Source organism: Andrena cerasifolii, chromosome 9 (assembly GCF_050908995.1).
Source record: "Andrena cerasifolii isolate SP2316 chromosome 9, iyAndCera1_principal, whole genome shotgun sequence".
NCBI classification, from domain to species: domain Eukaryota; kingdom Metazoa; phylum Arthropoda; class Insecta; order Hymenoptera; family Andrenidae; genus Andrena; species Andrena cerasifolii.
This window is the reverse complement of record NC_135126.1, coordinates 16,132,741-16,154,328: the sequence shown is the minus strand read 5'-3', so window position 1 is coordinate 16,154,328 and position 21,588 is coordinate 16,132,741. Positions and strand designations below refer to the sequence as shown.

At 47.9% G+C, this 21,588-nt stretch overlaps 1 protein-coding gene across 2 annotated transcripts; it reads right to left on the bottom strand.

The window, feature by feature from the left end:
* Window positions 1-4,187: 4,187 nt before the first annotated feature.
* On the bottom strand, window positions 4,188-20,629 carry LOC143373166 (LHFPL tetraspan subfamily member 6 protein). Of its 2 annotated transcripts, XR_013086420.1 has the most exons (6): window positions 20,477-20,629; window positions 16,699-16,817; window positions 14,262-14,437; window positions 12,083-12,181; window positions 8,606-11,280; window positions 4,188-7,118 (listed from the first exon to the last, which is right to left on the bottom strand). XR_013086420.1 is itself a non-coding variant. In XM_076820122.1 (5 exons), exons 1-5 carry the CDS (start codon window positions 20,564-20,566, stop codon window positions 11,147-11,149), a joined length of 618 nt encoding a protein of 205 aa, XP_076676237.1. In that variant the 5' UTR covers window positions 20,567-20,629; the 3' UTR covers window positions 4,188-11,146. The 2 variants fall into 2 exon arrangements, 1 of the variants encoding a protein (XP_076676237.1); XM_076820122.1 differs by having other exon boundaries at window positions 4,188-11,280.
* Window positions 20,630-21,588: the final 959 nt, after the last annotated feature.

The window sequence follows — 21,588 nt, the reverse complement described above, 5'->3', positions numbered from 1 at the left end:
AGACATATAACCGTTGAGTTTCGTCGGATTCGTTGCATTGCCGTGCAGCGTACTGGAACTATCTATCGGCCATAGTTGCGCGAGAATGTTACACCGTGTCATGACCCCGCGTTGCGTGTCCAAAGGCGTTCCTTCGATTCCACGCATCGCAAAACGATAACCGATGTAACGCGATGTTGTAACGATCGCGCAAAGTAGATACGTAAAGACTAACGTTTCTGCTGCGCCATCTAAAACCAAGGAAGTAAAACCCAACGACCTATCCAAGTGTACTTCCACCCGTTCGAGAAATACGCGTACGTCCTACTCCTTTTCATTCGAGTTCCGAAATCTCCTACTCTTACGATCTCTGCTGCCATTGTAATAAGTCCCGGTGCGAGTTGTTTTTGCGGATTTACCTACACCGTAACATTCCGGGCAACAGTTTGCTCCTCGAACGTGCTTCGGCTTTACCCGGCATAACTAAGAGAATGTCCGTTGAATGGGTCGAGATGAAAGTTACCGCGATCGAACTTCGGAGTCACTAGTCGAATCGGGATTCTATACCTAGCTACTCGGTTCCAGGAATATGACAAGCGAGCCGCTCGCGTTACCTCTTCCGCTTGCTCGCGGATACGCGTATTAACGTATCCATAACTTTCGTGGAAACGACCGAGGACGCGGAGGAAAGTTTAGGCACCGCGCCGTGGTAATGCTGAAGCCATCTTGCGCGACGAGCTCAAAAAGTTGGCAAACTTAGTCCGTGGATTCATTATCGTTGAAGACGCCTCGCGCCCCTTTAGTATCGAGCATGCAACCCAATACGAGCTGCTTTCTTTATTTTTCAAATTCGGGTTTGTAGTACTTGTAAATCTTCGCGAGAATAGAGAATACCGTTTGTTGGCTCGCTGTGTCGCCTTTGGACGGTTACACAGCGGAAGCAAAGGTATCGACCCTCCAACGTTCAAACGAATTATTTAATCCAGGTTCTCGCGGAACTGCTCCGCGACAGCTCCATCGATCTAAGAAGTCCCGATGGGACTTTTCCCGCGGCAAACGTAGCCCGATAACTTTTCAAATTACACCGTTAAAGTAACGCTGTAACGTTACCGGATGCAGGCTGAACAATATCTGAGGGAGTGGGAAAAAATACGGTCAAAGTGACTTTCTCCTGGGCCGCTAGCTTGGTTATCATATTTCACCGCCGCGGTGGGCGACGTAAATCCGCGTAATTTAAATTTTAAAGTGCAAAACAGTTAGGTACGCCGGTGTTTTATTTCGCCCCCTCACGGGGCAAGGAAGAGACGGTCAGGCGGTGCACTGCACACCGAACGAAACAACGGACACTACCGGGAGAAGAGCAACATGCGCAAAAACCACGGAAAAGTATCGAGGAGAGAAAGTTGAAGGCAAAGAACGAGGAGACGGAGAGGGAAATATTCGCTACGTAAATTCCAACTTGCAATCTTCCTAGCGATGCAGTAGCTCGGTTTCAAAGCCGTCTCTAGCTTCTTCCGCTTTGCATGGCCTCCCAGAGGCACCGAATGCTGGACGGATCGCGGATCGCGGATCGCGGATCGCGAGCCGGTTACTCGTCCTCTCCTCTTCAGCGGCAAGAAGTCTTCTTAGCTTCTCCTCGAGACTTTTTTCAGACCGGTTCCGAAAGCAGATCCGAATATCAGTTGCTCGCGATCTATTTAGGGAGTTTACCGTGATCCGAGATAGATATCCAAGTCTCGCGTAGCACGATAAACCTCTCGCGGTGGAAACTGACCAAGATCAGCGCGGATTTATGTAGGTAGGTGCTCGATACCGACCAAGATTCGTGACCAGGACCTCTTTAGTCTGGACTGGTTAATTACGGTTCAGCCGAAGAAGTAAAAGTAATCTTGGAATAACTATGCGTTCCCAAAATTCAGCTGTACCTGCAGGAAGGTGGTGAATTTATACGAACCAATGACTCGGCTCAAATGCCCCCATTCTAGCGATAGGTACGTTGCGCGACACCACTATACCCAATTACATTCCGTGCCGCCCCTTTTATACGTATTCTTCTTTACCTGCCGCCCTGGCTGCTCGATCTTATCCGCAGAGAGAATCATAAATAAACAGAAACGTCGCGCCAAGGGAGAGGTTTAAGAGCGAAGCGGCTCGGAAAGAGGATCAAAGAGGAAGTAGCGCTCCCGTTCCCAAGCGACACGATTTGAATGTAAGGGCAACGGGGCGGCGGCGATACGTAAGTAAGCACTTGTATGGAAGTCGGTGCACCCGAGTAAACGGAGCGAACCTAACTATGTATAAACGGGAGGGCTAGCTGCTGAACTTGCACGTCTCGCCTCGTGCCACAAATGGAACAGCTTGCAAGTTGATCAGGTGTAGCTCGAGGGAAATAGAGACGCGAATCCATTGCACCGCGGCCCGGTATTGACATCGCTTCGAGCTTCCTGTTCCAAGCCGCATCTAATGCTAGGTATTCCAGCATAGAGGATGGGGATAGGTATCCTCGTCAGAGTCAGAAGGGACGCCGGTACAAGATTACATTATTCGAGGATTACGGCAAGGATGTTGGCTGATCGGCTAAGTATACGCAACTGAACTTTCCCATTTTTCGAGGAAAGAAATGTACGACCGAACAACGGGACAAGGGCTGGTTTTCTAGCACTAGCTGCTCAGCGCGGCGGCATCCCTCTTGCTCGTCCTCGCCGCTTCTTATCGCGCCAGCCGGTTTTTTCGGTGTATCGACGCGCGTCAGCCCGTTCTTTCGTTCACGGTCGATCGACGTGCTTTTTCCAGGCTTCCCGGGCAGAGAAATTTATCGTCGAGCCGAAGGGGAACTCGACGGCTCGGTATCTCGCGGCAGCAGAGCATTAACCTCGAAGGCGCAACGCCTCGCGACGCCTTTTCGCGCGTCCTGTAGGTACACAAGAGCGGGTGTCGGGCTGGCGCGAACGCCACAGTCGCCGCAGTTGCCAATTAGGTTTGGCCCGCTGGATAATTGGATGACTGGATTCGAGATCGTGTATCCCGTATCGATAGACCGACTAAAACGAGGCCGTCGATACGGTTGCCCATGGCGACTACCGTCCGGATCGCGCACATTTTCCTCGCGGAAAACGCCTTTCGCCTCTTAGGTACTTACATTGGATAGTAGGGGTAGGCATGAAGCGTGAAAACACCCGGTTGACTAAGCTCGTCCATTCATCTGTATTCTTTTGGTCCCTCGGTTCCATAAGTTTCCACGTATTTAACGCGGGCATGTACTTACGCATTGCGACAGGCATTTGGCGGAAAACTACTTAGGTGGGTACACAGCTCGCAAGCTGGTGGTGAAAGCGAATCGCTCGCCGAGGTGTGTTCCACTATTCGCAAAGAAACCTGGCAAAAACCAGAGTGGTTGTCCGTTAGTCCGTGCTCGAATCTCACCTGCGATTCTCCAAAACCGTTTGAAAACGATCCCTGGTCCGCCATCAGATCAATTTCCAACGAATCGAAAAGCATGGCACCTACTATTTCATGGAAAGTTGCTATGTACGGAACAGGTTCGTTTGTCCTGCCCATTGAACGTGGCGTTGCAAACTGATTGCAATTAAACGAGCATACGAAAAAGAAAACAGGGGAGAGGAAAAAGCTGGGACGATAACCTGGCTGCGGCGAAACAATAGTTGCTCTCGATCGAGGCATTCAATCGAGGAGGGAATGCTTCTCGGCGAATTTCAAAGACAATGGCCAGGATAAATGGAAAACTACCGGTTTTCGTGATACTCGTGTGATTCGGCGTGGCAATCGCAGCAGTCACGGCGCCACGACGCTACGCGACGCGACGCGACGCGCCGCGCCGGCCAATTAATTTTACCTAGCTCGAATCGAGTACCTTTTGTTCCCGATAGAAGCGTGCCATTGTCGCGCGCCAATTCGTCCCGATTGCCCCGATCGACCCACCGTACTCTCATTGCGGTCATTGCGGTCATTGCGGAACAAACTTACGGTTGGTACGCGACTAATTAATTAATTCATGGTCTATCAAAGCGGAGACGCCCGAAACCAATGGACAGCGGTATTGATACGCGGGAGAGTACGGTAAACTTTGATGCGTGGCCGCAGCAGCCCGATTTAGTCGCGGTCAACGATACCTTATAATTTATAACACAAAGAATCTTGCTCGATTTCCAAGCTAACAGCTAAGGGATTGAAATGAATCGCACCATTCGTCGGTTTATTCCAGTTTTATTATAAAATATAATAATAGGTAACATTTACGCCATGTCGAATGTTTACGTCCTATACGTATATGTATAATATGTACAGTCGATCAAGTGCTACATAAGTGACGGGAGCACACTGGCAGCGTTTACCGCCCACTCTCGCAAAACACTTGCTTTCGTCGCTTTCGTACATACATATTTGTATTCCAAAGTATTTTGGTTGCGTTTACGCACCAGAACACGCACCGAGGAAATAGAGGAATAGCGAGACTCAAATGATAGGCGTGCAATTAACAAAGGTTTCAATTGCTTTGAAAAAATATTGCCAAACAATCGGATCACCGGCTCTGATGTCAAAGACAGTTTCTTTTCCAGATTCAGCCAACACCCGGGTCGCTATTATTTGGACACGCTTGGGTTTTAGTGACGCGTAATAACGCGTTACGTGACACGGGCCACCGACGCGACGCGAACAGAGGAAACTAAGTAATCCTCCAACCATCAGCTTGACTTTACTGCAACGCAACGTAACACTTTGACGGTCGATTACTATCAGATCGGAGTTAATTTATCCGAAAGTTGGTCGCCGACCACGCAGTCAAAAGCGCTATCCAATCGGCGCTGGCGTTATCTCCGCGTCTACGAAGGGCGAGCAATTTCCATGCAAATAAGGAGCAAGGGTCGAGGGAATGGTTACAAATCCGTCGCAATCGATTCATCGTTTCCTCCAAGCATCAAAGAATAGGACGAGTTTACGAGCCGAGGTAAAACCTTAGACATCATTTCCTTTCCAAGATTCGTCCCCTCGCTCCTGAAATACTGAATCTCGACCTACAGGATCTCTTTTAATTACTTCGCGCCCCTCCTTTTTCTTCATCTGAAAGCGAAAACACACTCCGCAGTGTCTCGACAACTCGACCGGTCGCGGTCGGGTGGTTTAGAGATTACGTCAGCCAACTTGGTCCTCGGACTCCTCGGGGATCGAAATCTACTCTGCTCGAGCTCTCGATTTAATTGTGCCGGTAGTTTGAGGCGCGGTAAACCACGGGTACATCAAAACGAGCGTGTCGGGGTCGAAAGTTATTAGTTAGCTTCACCGAGGAGCAACGAGGACGTCGCTCTCCACTACATAAATAACCCGAACAAAGGGAAATTTAATCCACTCCGGCATGGAAGCTGTGTAGGAAAAATGGGGTCGCGAGACATCCGACAGGAATTCCAAAGGCCAACGAGTCCCGGAGCCAATTGTCCCACGATTGTCTGAATTCTGCCGCCAACGTGGCTAGAACCGCTCGACAGAGCGAAGGAGGAGGCTCTCTTTCTCGCAACAGGTCGGCGCACCCGATACTATGAAAATCGACGAGAACTCGATCGCGGCAGTCTTCGCCACGCCGGAAACTCGGAGGCGAACGAGTTTTCAACTTTTCTTTCATCCGACTTTCGCCGCAAACCCATGCCGAGAATCTTACTCGGGCTACTTTTATCTCCTTTCACGTTTCCTGCCTTCGAACGGATGCCGCGACACGGGCAAGTCCCTTTGCAAACACGTGGTGGGCGAAACACCATCCATGGAAAACTGGGACACATATCTACATATATACCTAAGTAGCTCGTGCTCACTTCCCCTTTTATTTCCATATCCACGCGTAGAGTAAAGAAGCCGAATATGACGACCTCTCCTAATATGAGACCCTATTTCTTTACTAACTAACCGTGTATTAGTTGCGTTGAGCGTCTTAAGCAAGCACATATTTCTGAAATACGTTGCAGAAAGTTTTTGAAATGGTTCGATTAACTTGCAAATACCTCTAAAGTGGTAAGTGTATAATGATTTTCACAAATACTCAAATAAATGATGAAGATTTAACTTCGAAGCTACTTAGTAGTTATCGTGTTATTGTTTCCAAATACGAGACCCGTGAAAGTTCTAGTGATGAGAGTGAAGAAGAAATTGGTCTGAATAATGAAAGTGATTAAGAAAGAAAATTATGATACAGAATGTTTGTTTTGCACAGGTCTTTACTCTTCAGATGTGCTAGGTGAACAATGGGTTAAGAAATAGATTTCACGTGCCGACTTTATAAAAAAAAAAGAAAGAAAAAATAAGTTTCAACAAATTGGGTCTCATATTAGAGACATATCGCATTAAGAATACATGTCATGTGTGTCGAATTTTAATAAAAGTGTTCTCGGTCAAGAGTTATGATGTTTTTAAGAAATGGGTCTCATACTCGGCTACTTTACCCTATGCGTACAGTAGAGTATCGGTAGATGTTGCGTCCCGAGAAATGGCTCGCGGCGAGTTCTCAAGAAGGATGACTAAAGTCATGGTGGAAACTTTACATCAAAGACTTTGGACGAACGAGTCTTGCTGGCGGTGGGGATCGATCGACCACAGATCGATTGAGCGCCGTGCGTTTTCGTTCGAGGAAGCGCTCGCTTCGTCGGAAAATATTTCTCGGAACTCAGAGAGGCGAAAGAAACGGCTGGAAGAAGCCGGCGAACGGTAGGAACGGAAAGACGTTAAAGACGGGAAGTCGACTGTAATAATTTTCACGGCGAGCACCATTACACGTGTGACGCGGTTCCACGGTTCCACGGTTCCACGGACGAGTGTCTCTGCAAGCGAAACGTAACTCTCCAGAAAAGAAAAGCTGGGAGAACTACGGAGCAGCTCGAGAAGGCGCGTGGTGAAAAACGAGGGAGAAGACGCGATGCGACGCACGCGACGCACGCGACGACTCAGGTCGACTCGACACGAGTCGATTGTTTCACAACCTGACTTTTCTTTTACACCGGTTCCTCAAATCCTTCACGGTAAATCTTTTCTGTCCGCGAGCTTCGTTCTCCTCGAGGGGAACTTTTAAACCACTCGGATCTCAGCGTTCGGTGTACGGTGTACGGTGTACGGTGTACGGTGTACGATGCACGGTAAAGCTATATCCATAGAAACGAGAAACCCAGATGAAAACGTTTCGATTTTTCTTTCAAAGAAATCATCGTTTAAATTACCCCTCGTTTAAAAGCGTAACTGTCGTAGTGTCGTAACTGTCCTAATTTGTAAAACTACGCTATACGATGCACAGTGGGACGCATTCACTTCATTTTTTACATATTTCATCATTTATTGATTATAATCTAAGATTACAGGTAATATATTGTATAATAAATACAATAATCTTTTTTTTTCTCGTCGCTCATATATTTATATGGATCAGGGCTTATTAATAAATTATTTAGAATATCTTGATTTGCTATTTTTCGGCTGCTCTTTTTACGTATAATTCGCAGTAGTTTTTGAAATCTTTATTTCGGGCTTTCTGGGCTTACTCTGTTAAATATTTTACAAAAATTTTTAGATTTCCATTTCTAGAAAATGATCAGTTTTTTTACATTGGAATAGTTTTAGTTAGTCTTTTTCTCGTAATGAAAAATATAAATACTTATATTCTATTGCCAAATTAAGATTTTTTGTTACCATTTTCGTATTTTTCTAAATTAAAAGAATTGTTCGTATTCGTTCGCAAATTCAAGCATACCTCATAATTCTGGATAGATTCAATTTCACGAAATTCAATTATTTATATCCGACCGCATCCGACACTTTGAAGAAATCATATTTTTTTGCACAAAAGCAGGTACAAGTCAGGAAAAATATACTGTTTTGCTTCAATTTTTTTATTTTCAATAATAATGGTGCAAAATGAATGTTTTTAACTTGAAAATACTCTAATTGAGTAATGTTAAAATATAATAATAATAAGTAATATATGTTGCAAGTGAAGCACGCAGAGGTGTGAAACGTGCAAATGTATGAATGAATCATGCATGTAATCAGAGAGTTATTGGAATCGAGTTTTGGGGAAACAAATAAAAAAGAAGCAAGCAAGTTCTAATAATGACCCATGACAATCCGCTCCTGAATTCAACAATTGACTATCGTTTGCCAGCCAATAGCTGAAATGTGGCCAGTAACATTATCTTTGCTAGATCATTCGGATACATAATCAAGTTCTGTATTTTATTTAAGTTTCTTATCAGTGATTTAAATGATTTTTGTACTTATTGTACAATATATTACCCGTAATCTTAGATTCTCTTGAGTATAAGATAATCTGTAATAAAGCAGAAAGTTTATATATTTGTGTGTTTGTGTATCGCCTAAAAACTTTCCAGCGGTAAATTCTGGGGTCACGAAACGTACCCCGGCTCATTATGCCTGGCTAATCCAGACGAATGTGTCTGTTTTCACAAAAAAATTATTTATTCATCACTAAATGATGAAATATGTAAAAAAAAATGGAGCGAATGCCTACTTAAGTGTCGATCCGTCCCACAACAAGACAATCTTCTCGATTCTTGAATAAAAACTTTGTCGTTTCCCATTTGGCTATAGGGCGATGGTTAGGTACTTAAGTACTTACAATTAGTTACACTTCCAACAGATAGATCTTATTCCGCGCCTTTCCAAGTCCGTCTTCTCTTGAGGCGAAGGTTTTTCACAGCGCGTACAGATCACGCGATATAACTTTACCTCCGAGCGGCGACCAGCGGCGACTGAGTTGGCCGTATATCTGGAAAGAAGCCGGAATCCTAAACCGCGAAACTGCCGCATGGGGGAGAGAGAGAGAGTCAGGTAGCGTCTTACGTAATATTTTTTAACCTAATTTTCAATAAATACAAATTCTGTCATATTAATGTTCCAGTAAAGTAGTTTTAGTTTAAATATCCCGAAATCGAGTTAAACGAATGATATAAAGATTTAAAAGAATGTTAATAACTGAAAAAATTGAATGTAAAAAATATTACGTAATTGTTATTCTGGGGGAGGGAGGAGGTAAGAAATCGGCAAAATTACCCTTACGTAATTTAAGGACGGCCCCTATCCGAGAGGCGAGACAAGCAGCAATTAGTCTAGGCGTAAGCTTAACGAGTCGGTTGTCGGTTTGACAATTACGTTTTTCGTCTGGCGCAGTTTGCGGCGCTCGCGTCGGCATGGGCGAGAGATTCGCTTTAAAGAGAGGAAAACAAGAGGCAGCCTTAGCTAGAACAGAGGGGTGGGCGTGAACGTAAGAGAGGTGAAAAGCGCGTGGAAAAAGGGGCCTCGGCTTTTAGCGATTTTATGATATTTTCAAAGGTGGCGTTGTTTTTCACGCGGCCGAGAAAGCGTGTAACGCGGCAGATTCTCCATTCTCCGCGTTCTTCTTTCTTCTTTTCCGTGTTACTCGGCGGCAATTTGGATCGTATCGGAGGCGGTTTCCACGCGGCACGGCGAAAGGAGGCGCCGATTTTATTTTGCTCGGTGGTCCGTCGACAAAGCTCGTCGAACCGCGATGAACTCGTTGTTGCGTGCACGCCGCGACTATGTTGAAATCGGATCGAGCAAAAGCGCACTAGCCAGGAACCGAAGCACCGGTGCGTGCAACCCGAGCGTATCAACGCGAGCACGATTGCAGCGCCGACTTACTCGACTGTTCGCGAGTAACGCGAATTTCACTTGGACAATGCGGATCCCTTCACAGCCGCCAATCATCTCCCCCGCTCTCCGTTCGAAAATCAACTCGTAAATCGATACCTATCTTGCCTGCCGTTATTATTCCTATCCTGTCCGTGCGTGCGTGGAATTTTAATTGCGACTAGCTGTGACACGAACCTTTGGAGCCTTTGTCGAACCAGAAGGGTATCGATCAGGCATTGTTATCTGGCCTTCAAATTATCCTCTAGCTAGCAGAGAGAAATCGAGTGGAGGAACGCAACGTGTCGTGAGTTTGCGCCAGCGCGTTCACCTTCCGTGGCGCGGCGCTGTTGGTGGATGCGAATTACGCAGCCAGCAGCGCATTAACGCATTGCCGATTGCTTGCCGCCTGTCTCGCGAATTGGAAAGGCCAAGGCGTAAAATGCGGTGATTAGCATTGCGTAGGTCGGCTCGCTCCTAAACAACCCGCGCTTCAGCTCGATTCCCTTGATGGGAATTAATCGAGCCCCTCCCCCGCCGTGGAGAAACGCGGAGGAGCGCGGAGGAGCGCGGTGCGGCGCGCGTTTTGTCTAATGCGTGATTTAATCTAGCCGCGACGGAGGACTGTAACTCTGAGCGATTCTGCGAAATCTACGACTATTCCGTGTACTTTAGCGCTACCTCCCGCAACACTGTGAGCTCGACTAATGTCAATTAGGAATTCCCTTTCAATATCCAGCTTCGGTGAAAAGTCCGATAGCAAAGTTTCCTCGTCTTCTAGCGTGATCGTGCAGTTGTTTTATTTCGCATGGACCATAGCATCCTGAACATTTTAATAAAACTTGCTTGCGGCAGGATGATAAAATACGCGTTCCACGTGGAACGGTTTAGCAAGTTTGAAACAGCGCAAAGTAATTGTAGAGATAGGGAGGCTTCATGGGGGTTTGAACGTGGCGAATACAATTGCACGTTCCGCAGGGACTCGAGGAGGTGTTGGAAGGTTGGCGAAGCACGACGGAAAGAAGCAGACGTTCCGTCCCATTGCTCGTTCGTATACATATCGTGTGTACTGGTTAAGTAGCTCTTCCGTGGCGGCAGCGACGAGCGACGATACATCGATATCCAAGGATGTCAAGAGACCAAACGCAAAACCATTGCGCTCGACCTAATGCTACGCTATACACGTTAACAACGTACAGAAACGTACATAAACGTAGATAAACGTTCATCTCTAAATACATAGTAGGGCGCGTGACGGCGGACGCGCTACGCACATAAGTACACACGTTCACGCGTATGCACACGCGTACAGAGACATGCGTTGGTCGTATACCCACGTGAGTGAACGCAGAGCCGCGGTTCTGGATCTGGTGGCGGGATCACGACGAGGGGGATACTGGAGTCCGCGGTGGTTCGGTGGTCGACGGGCTCGTCAACAGACCGTCACGAAGGAGAGGGTGGTCGTCTTTGGCGAGGCATAGGCGTGAATCGATTGGGAGTATCTCGATTGTCAAATGCGCAGCGGGTCGGTGTGTGGGTTGGACGGCTTGTGCCGTGCGGCGCAGAAGCTCAGCCCAAAGCACAGCATCAGCAACGCCACAGAGCCTACCAGCAGGTGGCTCGACCACGACACGGAACACTTTCCTGAAACAGATGCGACACGTCTGAGTAGATCCTCCAAAGGAACGCGTCCATCCTCGATTAAATACACCTCGATCAACTTAGAGCACGTCGGTCATCGAAAATATCCGGCCGGGGCGTTCCACGGTCAAGTGAACGAGCTGCAAAACGTAACGCCCACCATTCCTTGGCATAAATTGAAGAGTAAATGGTGGAACGGTTTGAACGCAGTCGTGCCGGGCGGGCGGCCTGACTCGTCTGATTCGCGAATCGCGAGAAAATCAAGAATTACTACAGAGTGGTAGACGCGCGCGGCTCGTACTTTCGACAAGTAAAGTCCTGAAATGGTTGCAGGTTGGCGAGTGCTCGCTACTACCCAATGCGCAAACTTCCACGAAGGTCGTTACATTTGTAAGAGTAATTCTACCGACGCACCGTCTCCGTCTCCGTCTCCGTCGCTGCACACCGACCGGCTTTTTCTATACTTCGTCAGGACGAGAATCTCGCCTAACGACATCACCCTCGAGGCTCGAACCAGCCACGGATGCAAATAACTCGCGAGCATGCAAAACCAATTCAACCCTGAAATGGCTACGGTTACCTGAAATCAACGTTTATTCAACGTTGCTAATTCCAGCCTTTATTTCTGGGAAGCCACGCGGCAACGCGTATATAACACACTAGACCCTAGCGATCACGAATCGTTTGGCATCGATCAAACAAGTCGCGTCGCGTCGCGTCACGTCGCAAGAATTCTCGCGAAAATAGCTCGCCGTGGGGATGCGCTGGCACGGGTCGTTAAATCCGCGCTCGGAGCGATACTCACCGAGATTGTATACGTTAGCACCCTTCCCGCAGGATTCCCGTACCTCCCGGTTGTCCCATCCTATGGGATACATCACCAGGCCGCCGCATATCATCACCGCTGTAACCAGAAAATCACAGCACGTTTACTAGCCGGCTAAATCTCTCGCGTCTTTCCATTATCGTCCAGGTCAGTCCTTTCGCGGATCACAGGGATGCCGGGCATTCCGCGTCTCTGATATCCGTTGTTACCGTTCACTGCCGCCCAGGTAATTCCAGTAGGTACCGTTTCGGTTTACACGGGCCCTAGCCAATCGACCTCAGACTTCCCGGGCAACCGCGTCACTTTCCACGCTTTATCTCTCTTCCTTTTCCCTCGTTTTGCTTCATCAACCGTGAATGCACGGCAAACATTGGTACAGCCATTTTTACTGGAAATTTTTCAAGATACGGGGTATCCAACTTCTGCGAACCCCCGTAGAAACAAGCACGAAATTTCCCGGGTACAAAAGTTTGGCCGTAAAAGGTCAGTGCATGTTCGCATCTTTACAGATCAAACTGCACAATGATATCGGAGTTGCCGCGCTAATAATACATAATACTCGAATTACTCTCGGAGTGGTGTTTCCGGAAGTTTGTTAGTAATAATGCTGGGCCAGCAGCGCTGGGTGAAAATTCATTTGGAAAACGGCGAGGACGAAAATGGGACGCGTCACCGTTTGAAAGAATGATATTCGAGTAATATCCATTCCCTTTGTGGACCGTGGTGGTTCTCTACCGCTGCCGCGACGCGACGCCACGCGGCGCGACGCCACGCGGCGCGACGCAACGCGACGGGTTTTTCCATTACTTCGCAAACAGCAGACGTTCCTATTAACGTGTTCGCTCTACGTCTCTGTCTCCCGAACGCGTTGGCGTCGCTGCCGTTTCCTTCCGCGAAACTTTGTAAACGGTTAAATATTATCGTGCCTTCGAACGATACTGCTCCGGCGAGATAATACTACGCCGCGGGGGATTAAACTGCGCCGAGGGAATGTGAAAAGTCGGGAAGACGTTTAAAATTCCCTACGGACCCTATTCTGCAATTCCCTGGAAATTTATTTGCAACCATTCCATAGCAACCCCAGTCGTCCCACCCTGCCCTACATCCGTGCAAAGCCACGAAATCTACCCGAACCTGTAGGTATGTAGTGTATCGTACGTACCTAACAATAAGTACATATGTACCTTATGGATCTATCGGACCGGAGCCTATCGGGAAACTTGTAATCACTTCTATTATAAACTGCCTTCTCGAGAGACTGATGTTGAAGTTATTATAGAACTTGTTGCGTAACCTGTTACGAAGCACGCTGCAAAGTCTATTGTAAAGAGCTGTCGTAAAGTTTATCGCGAGTACAAGCGTTATCCCGTAGAGCGTAGAATGTACACGGGTAGTCCATCGCGAAGCTCATTAGATAGGTACGTGATATGTGTATACCTACCGGTTTCGTTCAACAATGAAACCATGGCAGACTTTGCGTTAAGTAAAGATATAGGGAGGGCGGTCGTAAAAGTGTTCCGAGAGTCGCAACGAGCAAATTGATAGATTTATCCACATATAAGGGGCGCGTGTTTGGAACGCAATTCCTACTGATATTCCTCAAAGACCGCCGCTGTTCCAGTGTTTAATTTACGACCTCCCCATATCTGTGCGGTACTATACCTACTTCTTGCCGCGTCACATCGGTTAACCCTCGATCGTACGAAAGCTAATCCAGACCGATGTAACGATAGGTAGGTTCCTCAAGATTACACTCCATTCCTTCGGCACATTCACTTATAGTGAATGCAGTTTCTCGATTTGGAATGTATTTTTCTGAAAGTACTCATAGTAAGTACAATACCTAGGAAATCCTGAAAATGGTATCTGCAATGGGCGCGCGCGAGGGACGGCAGGGTCCTCTTATTTTAGAATAATTGGTTGGACGTTAATAACTTTCAGGATTTCTTAGTTACTGCGAGTATTTTAAAAAAAAATATATTCCAAATCGGGAAACTCCATTCGCTATAAGTGAATGTTTACCTGTCAGAGTCTAGACTCTAGACTCTAGACTCTAGATTATAGTTATACTTATTAGGATGAGAGTAATTGGTGACTCGATCGATACGGTTTACGGAGTTCAGTGTCGTTGGATGTGAAAATTTAAAGGCATACTTACCAGCGAGCAGCTGCAGGGTGCCCAGAACTCTGGTGTGTTTGGGTGTTTTCAATATGTGCGGCAGAAAACTGGAGGCTGCAGCCAGCAAAGTTAGCGCGCCGATCACCGCGATCGCCACGCCGATTCCCATCGTGACGGTGCTCGCCTGCCACCAGGTGCTCGGTATATCCCAGAAGCTGCAATCAAACTTTCCGATACCGTGGAATTCCGCGACTTTTCCAGGGGTGAGATAGAGTCAGAACAGGAGAACTACAAAGAACGTGATCCGACTGAATCGAGTGGCCAAAGCGCGGCGCGGTGCAGCGTGCGGATTAATCGATTAAACCGATCGAATGCGATCCCGTTTAATGAAATGGCGGAAATCGCAGCAACGACCCTGTAGTACCAGCTTTAATTAACAAGCTCCGACTGGAAAGTCGGATGAAACGAAGCGCGTCTCGATCGATTACGAATTAAAACTGGATTCAGCCGCGTTAGTTTTTCCAAAGTTTCGGCGTTCGAGGAAATTCCACCCGACACCCTTCTCAAAGGCAGCCAGCGAACAAATGAATTTTCTCCCTAGCAACACCTGCTTTTCTGCATTGTGTATCAACTTGTGTGTGCAGCGGTAATCGATAGTTAGGTGCGTTTACGGGAATCGCGGAGCGCTTATCGAATCGCGATTAGCGTCAGCCACGCCTCACCGTTCTCTGTTTCGCGATCCAATTATCTGATTCGCGAATAAATTACGGAAAAAAACTGTTGGAGTCTATTAGGAGATTCATTTACATTTGTCCAGGTAAAAGAGGTCAGCTCGCGAGATTACGTATTTGATTCGCAGTTTGATTTTCTGGCATAGCACAGGATCGCCAGGTATTTACTGGAATTTCGAGCTCACTGGCCACCAGGCAGTTCGATTCACGATTCACCGGCGCGGCGTTAACACAAACGGCGATAATTCGATACACTCGGCCGCCAGTGCATTCTGTTTTTGTTTCACAGCCCGTATCCAATTCCAACGTCCACGATCCATGCAGAATTTTCTTCGGTAGTACATATTTGTCGTGCACCAGCACCGGCACCGTCACCGTCATCAAAGCGTCGTCCTTCGAAAGTGGCCCCCAAAAGTTCCATGCAGCACGTGCTTGGTGCTTTGAAACGTTCGCATGTTCTGTGAACCAAATTTTCGGACAACGCGCGTGGATATATATATATCATCCTCGATGTTTCTTTTGGCCTTCCCTTTTGATTTCGAAATCCATATTATTGTATATGTATGTATGTACTTTCGAAAGCGGTCTGGTTGGAAAGAACGATTTGTCGGGAAGCGAGCAGTTTGCTTGGCGAGCAGAAAGTTTCTACCAGAAACGTTGCCGCGGCACGGCCGGTGAACGAGCGGAAGGTTAATTCGGTGCATGAAAAATACGTATCGGCGGACGGGATCGGATCGACGGCGCGGCGGCGACCGATTCGAACGAATTTTCCCGATACCAGGGTGAAATAGTGGGAACAGTGTCGTTACACGCGTAACCATATTTACCGGGAAATTACATTTTAATTCCCGCGTTTCCCGGCCGAGTGACTACGATCGAAACAAATGGAGGAATGGGAGGGGTATTTCATCGGTCGTTGCGCGTTTAAACGGAAACAAAATAAAAACACCGAAGCAGGAAAGAGGGAAAAAATACGAAACCAAATCCGCGTCGATCCTAGGGATTGCAATCGCTGTAGTCCGCGTGGCTTCTTTTTTTTTTTTTTTTTGAACAACGAAACTCTCAGGCTTGCAGTGGCAACGATTTTACGAGACAGACTCAGAATCGTTGCGCGCGAAGAAATTTTTTACAAGTTCTTAGCTTCGCTTTTGCGACCGCCATTCCTGCAAAATTATTCCAGCTGCGTGGCTGAAATTATACGAGTTCTTACGTCTTCACCCGTCACCGACTGAAATTAAGTGGCCTATCGCCGGCCGAGCCTCCTTCGAGACACCTATAATCTGCACGCGTTTCTCTTAACATCGTGCGCGAATACGGAATACATAGGAGGAAACTTGTATTCTCTGCCACGTCTTAATAATACGTGTCCGACAAGCTTTTCTTTCCGGCATAAAAATAGCTGTTTGCGAACTAGAACACCGAGGTATGGTGAATTTTAAGCGGTGTTGGACAATTTATACGAGCCTTCTTCGGAAGTAGTAAATAAGGCTTAGTAATCGCGGGGCCGCAAACTTCTTCCTACTTTTACTAAGTAGCACCGTCTACTTATTGTTAGTTTTAGTCGAACAAGAGTTTATATCGCAACCTTTGAAGATAACGAGTTTACTCTTAATAGTCCTGGTCAAGTTACTGTGTGAAAAATCATGAAAAAATGCTAAAAAATGCTAACTACTTGACTCGTTTGAGTAGAAGGGAAGCGGAACGGCTCAGCGCGGCCGTCCAGACTTACGTACGTACATACATACCTGGAGTATCTGGCGCACTCGTAAACTATTTCGGGAGCAGTGTTCGGCGCCCTTATTCGTGGATAGTTGCAACGCCGAAAGGAACTAAAGTACGCGTCCGCTTTTCCCAACAGCCGTCCCTGAAATTTCAAATACACACGTGTGCACTTAGATGCGAATGAAAAGCGAGACGGCCCGAGGATTTCGGTATTCGTTTCGGCGGCTGAAACGGATCGCGTTCGCAAGACGGTTTTACGGCATTCCAGGAGAGGTGGAGGACTGCGAGAAGGTTAAACGTCGACGGGGTCCGTTTTGCCGTGTTTTCGTCTCCGCTTTGACGAAATCGTGAAAGCGGAGTAAACTTTTCGGGGACGGTCCTCGGTGAAATTTCACGAGAATCACTTCCGTGCAGCGGTTGCTTTCGCGCGTGCAAAAGTCCAGAGGGTTTTAGTCGAGTTAATGGCGTTCGACTGGAGCAGAGAGAAGAGCGGCAGCGGGATCGTTACTCTTTGCACGCCGGAATACACGACGGTTTTGCATTAGGACTCGATTCGCGAACAAAACCGTTGACCCCGTGCCAACTAATTGTAAGTAGTTTCTTCCTTCCTCGAGAGATTAACTGTCGCGACTCGGTCTCGAGCAGCGTTCGGTCCCTTCTTTCCTTCGCAATAGATACGCGCGTAGGTTCCACGGCAAGATTTTGTTTTAGATGACCAGACTCGGCCACTCACGGCCTACTTGAGTGGTTTTTCGAGTGCACGGCACGTTTTCTAGGACAGTAGCGGCGAAGAAGCGAGCAAGGCAAATGTAAATTCACTTATGCATTTATTCATTTCGCTACTCGAGTATTTTCAAAGCTATTCAGGGCCCCCTTCTGCGCCGCGGCCCGGCCGTCCTGCTGCTCGAGAAGGCTATACGTTTCGAAGGGACACCCCGTGCTCGAACCTTCGAACCTTGGAGCTTCGCGCCGAAATTATTCATCGACCATTTTCTGCCCGCTTTCTGCGTCACTTTAATCACCCCCCGCCGGAGTCATTAAAACTTCTTCACTTTGCGATGGGCTTTTAATTCTTCTTCGAAAGAACGAATCGCAATGGAATCAATCGAGGTTTCCAAGTTTTTCCACGAGTCCTGTGGAGTTGCCTAAACGTCAGCCGGGATAATTGCCAAGGCAGCGCAGGAACGGCGAGAGGAAGCAATTTTTCTGGAAACTTGTGCAACCACTTGTCCAGACTCGAAAGGATTTTCCTGGCTTCTTTAAAGAGTCGGCTCCCTGACTGAATTTCCCAAACACGCGTCGTTTGTTCGGCTAGTTGGGACTCCAAGACTTTGGACGAGGAAAAGTTGCTTCGCAGTAATTTAATCGGAGTCCGAGGGAAGAAGGTACATATGTAGGAGCGGGCCAGCTGCAAAGCTGCCTTCCCAACAACCTCCGTTGCATCGGCAATCCGAGACTCCCTTATCCTGCTTCGTTCGTAACGAACTATGCTACGCGATATATGTATTCCCCCGCCCGCCTTCCTCCAAATTTCTAGCCCTCGATGTCCACAAGTTTGCACACTTGTTGACTATCCCCGCGGCTCTCGTGACGCCGTAAGCGATTCGATTCCCATTCCCTGCAATTCGGATTAATCGCGATGCCCTTTCGCCGATTTTCCCCCTACGTTTCCTAAGTGTCCCCTTTCTCGCTTCCCTCGCGGCTCCGACAATTCGAGCTTTAAAAATCCGATTACGTTTCCCTCGTCTTTGCGAATCGAACGCTTGAGCAACAGCAGCGTTCGTAAAGTTGCGTTAATCGGTGGGGCGTCGCGCGCCACTCTCTTGCGCGATCTGCTGTTCACTTGTTGATTTCGTTGGTCGTTGACCCGTGTAAACAGTTCGTTACGTAGCGCGATCGCGCCATGCCACTGAACAGTTGCAGGCGCCGCCAGGAAACGCGCTACCTATTCTGTGTAAACAGCTTCATGCAGAACTTGTAATAATTTCTCTGCCTCGAAACTAATCGGTATGCTAATGCGTCTAACACTAGAGAAATATTCCCTACTTTACTCGATGAAAATGGCTGTTGTCTAGGTTTAAAGCTTCGCTCTATGCTCTGCAGCTTTTGAAAATGCATTCGCATTCGCCGAAATGTAGCGGCGACCGACCTGTAATCGGATCGCACTTAATTACGCAGCGAAAATCAACGGATAATAGCGAGGATTAGTGGAGCGTTTTACACGGCGCGGCGAGAGAGTTAACGAGATTCGATGGAAAGTGTTGAATTTCTGGATGCCAAGTCCACCGGTTCGTTGCCCAGGCTAAGGTCGGGTAAGGAATGTTAGTAGCCATTTAGCGGTAAAGTAATGTCGGGTAATTTTGTCGAGTTACACGTGCGTTTATTCGTCGCGACATACATAATTGAATGGTTGCCCGGTACGTGTGATCGCACAGCTGGTTGGATTCGTTGATTCGCATAAAACTTGCTGCATTTTAATTTCTCGATAATTGCTGGATCCGCAGAGACGTTACTTAACGTATAATATTTTCAATGACAGAACGCCACTATGATTGTTATTAGCGTTTCTCGATCGAAAGAGACTCGATATCTCGCGTAGCATTTGGCTCGGAAATTCGGAATCGTTCGGGATCGGTCGGGATAAGCGGGTAGCGGAGCGCGAACTTGGAAACCTATTAACGTTTCTTTGGATCTTTGTTTCTCCAGCAACGTTTCCGCATCCCCGGAGACATTAATACGGGTTGCCGGTTCACGATAGCGGATAGAGTTTCCAAGTTCCTCGGATGGTTTGATGCGAGTCGCGCCGTGCGGGCACGGAGGTGGGTTGAAATTGGCGTGGGCGAAGCTTCGCGCCAATTTAACGATCGCGAGATCCACGGGCCAACCTCGTGCCAATCTTCATCCACGCGAGTTTCCTTCTTACGCGCAAAGTAATCGCCAAATCCTGCCTAAAGCTACCACCTATTAGTTCTAATTTGTCTACAATTGGAAGGATTGCTGTTCCCTGTTTTCACTCGGTGGTGGCAGCCACGCGTGCCGCCTAATTCGATAAGCGTTCGCACGAAACGTTATAATCGAAATTTTGCTCGTTTCCTGGCGCGCTCCGAAGAAGGATTTACAGGCGCGGCGCCGTTTGTTAATCCCGTCGAACGACCGTGTTCAATTTAGAAAACACGCTGCGAACGGTGGTATCCAGCGGACTGCGATAAAATCGATATTGAAAATTTGATTCCATCACCAAGCCAGATATCGCGCGGTTCTCCCTTCGTCAGCGTCGATGACGCGTCGCTTAATTAACGACTACATCCGACGAGATTCTGCTCGCGTGCTCCTAACAGGATTTACGCTTTATAAATTGGCTGGAAAAAATGTGGCTAACACTGCTAACAGGCGGCGAGGATGCTAGAGGTGGCACGCCGATTCTTTATTGCTCGTCGCCACTTGTAGAAGCTAAAATCCAGCGTTTCCCTGGAGCGGGCGATGCATATTGCATAACGACAAGTGAACCGAGGTGGCTTTCAGCTTTCGGCTTTGCTTCGTTCCGAAGAGCAATCAATTTCGTGCAACTGTCGGAACGTGATCGCAACGCGCAACATTGTCTCGCTGCAGGCGCTCTCTCTCGCGTCGCGTCGTTTCGAACAAACCGATCGCCAGATATTAGCCGTCGCGTCGCCGCGTCATTCTTCCTCTCGCGCTCGTACAGGAGCAACGGGGAATAGTTGCGAGTTATGCGTAGAATTCAACGAAAGCGTCGCATTGTTGATCGAATGATGGATAGAGGAGGAAGAACGCATCGCTTACCTGGATCCAGTAAGGCAGGTAAAATCCTGAACAGGCGAGGATCGATGCCACGGTGGACAAGGTTGCCCACAGCACGCACAGCACTGTCATCTCATCGGTTTAAAACCGTCTCTCTCTCTCTCTCTCACCCCCCTTTACTCCCTCGCTCTCTGGCTTTTCTTCTACCTTTACTCTCTATTCGCGCATGATTGTCGATGGTTTGAAAACTGTCAGCCACCAGAGTTCCCCCGATTCCACTGATGTTACCCCCTCGACAACTCGAGACTGCTGCTCTTTCCCCTGCTCGTTCTCGGTGAATCCAGCAGTCGAGACTTTAGAGTTCACTTTACACTTGAATCGTACGTAATATTAAAAGTCACGGTTGCCCACGGTCACCGACGAATCACTGCTACGAACGGAGACGCTCGCTGGAAGAAAGGAAAACCGTCGCCGTCGCGCCGTCTCCTCTTGATCTTTCGGTGAAACGCACAAGCGCGACGTGGCCACCACTCTCTCTCTATCTCTGTTCCTGCTGTCGGGAGGTGGGGGGGGGGAGGGCGAAAATAACCCGTAAACGAGCACCAAACGGTCTGTCACGGTCAAGGTTCGCGGGGCACGATATATATTTGTGGACAACCTCGAGCAGGAGTCGAGGTTGAGGTATCAGTCGAGTCCTCAAAGACGATCCATCCGTTGGTGAAGCTTGGAACGCTGGGACTTGGGCGGTCCAGGTCGGGGATAAATTCCCTCTTGAAAGTATCGCGTTTTAAATATCAGAGATCTGGTTCCTTGGACAAGCGCATGTCGCGAGCCACGTTGGACGAGACACGACACGCGTCGCTTTACCCCGCCGTTATAGAGCGGATAGCAGAAACGCGCTATAGTTAATTATAGACGTACGCGCGTAATCACGTAGATCGTTGGCCGGCTCTCGATAAAAATTCACCGCGTCGCTTCATTTTCTCGGGTCGCGTAACCGCACCCGCAGCCGCGTATCTCTTCGCCGAGAGAAAGAACTGGCAGTGGAATATATAATAAAGTGGAGCGACCAAGGATAGAAGGAAGAGGAGATGGGCCGGAGGTGGAAAAAGAAACGTCCCTTCCGGACACACCGGCGAAAAGTTTAATTTTAG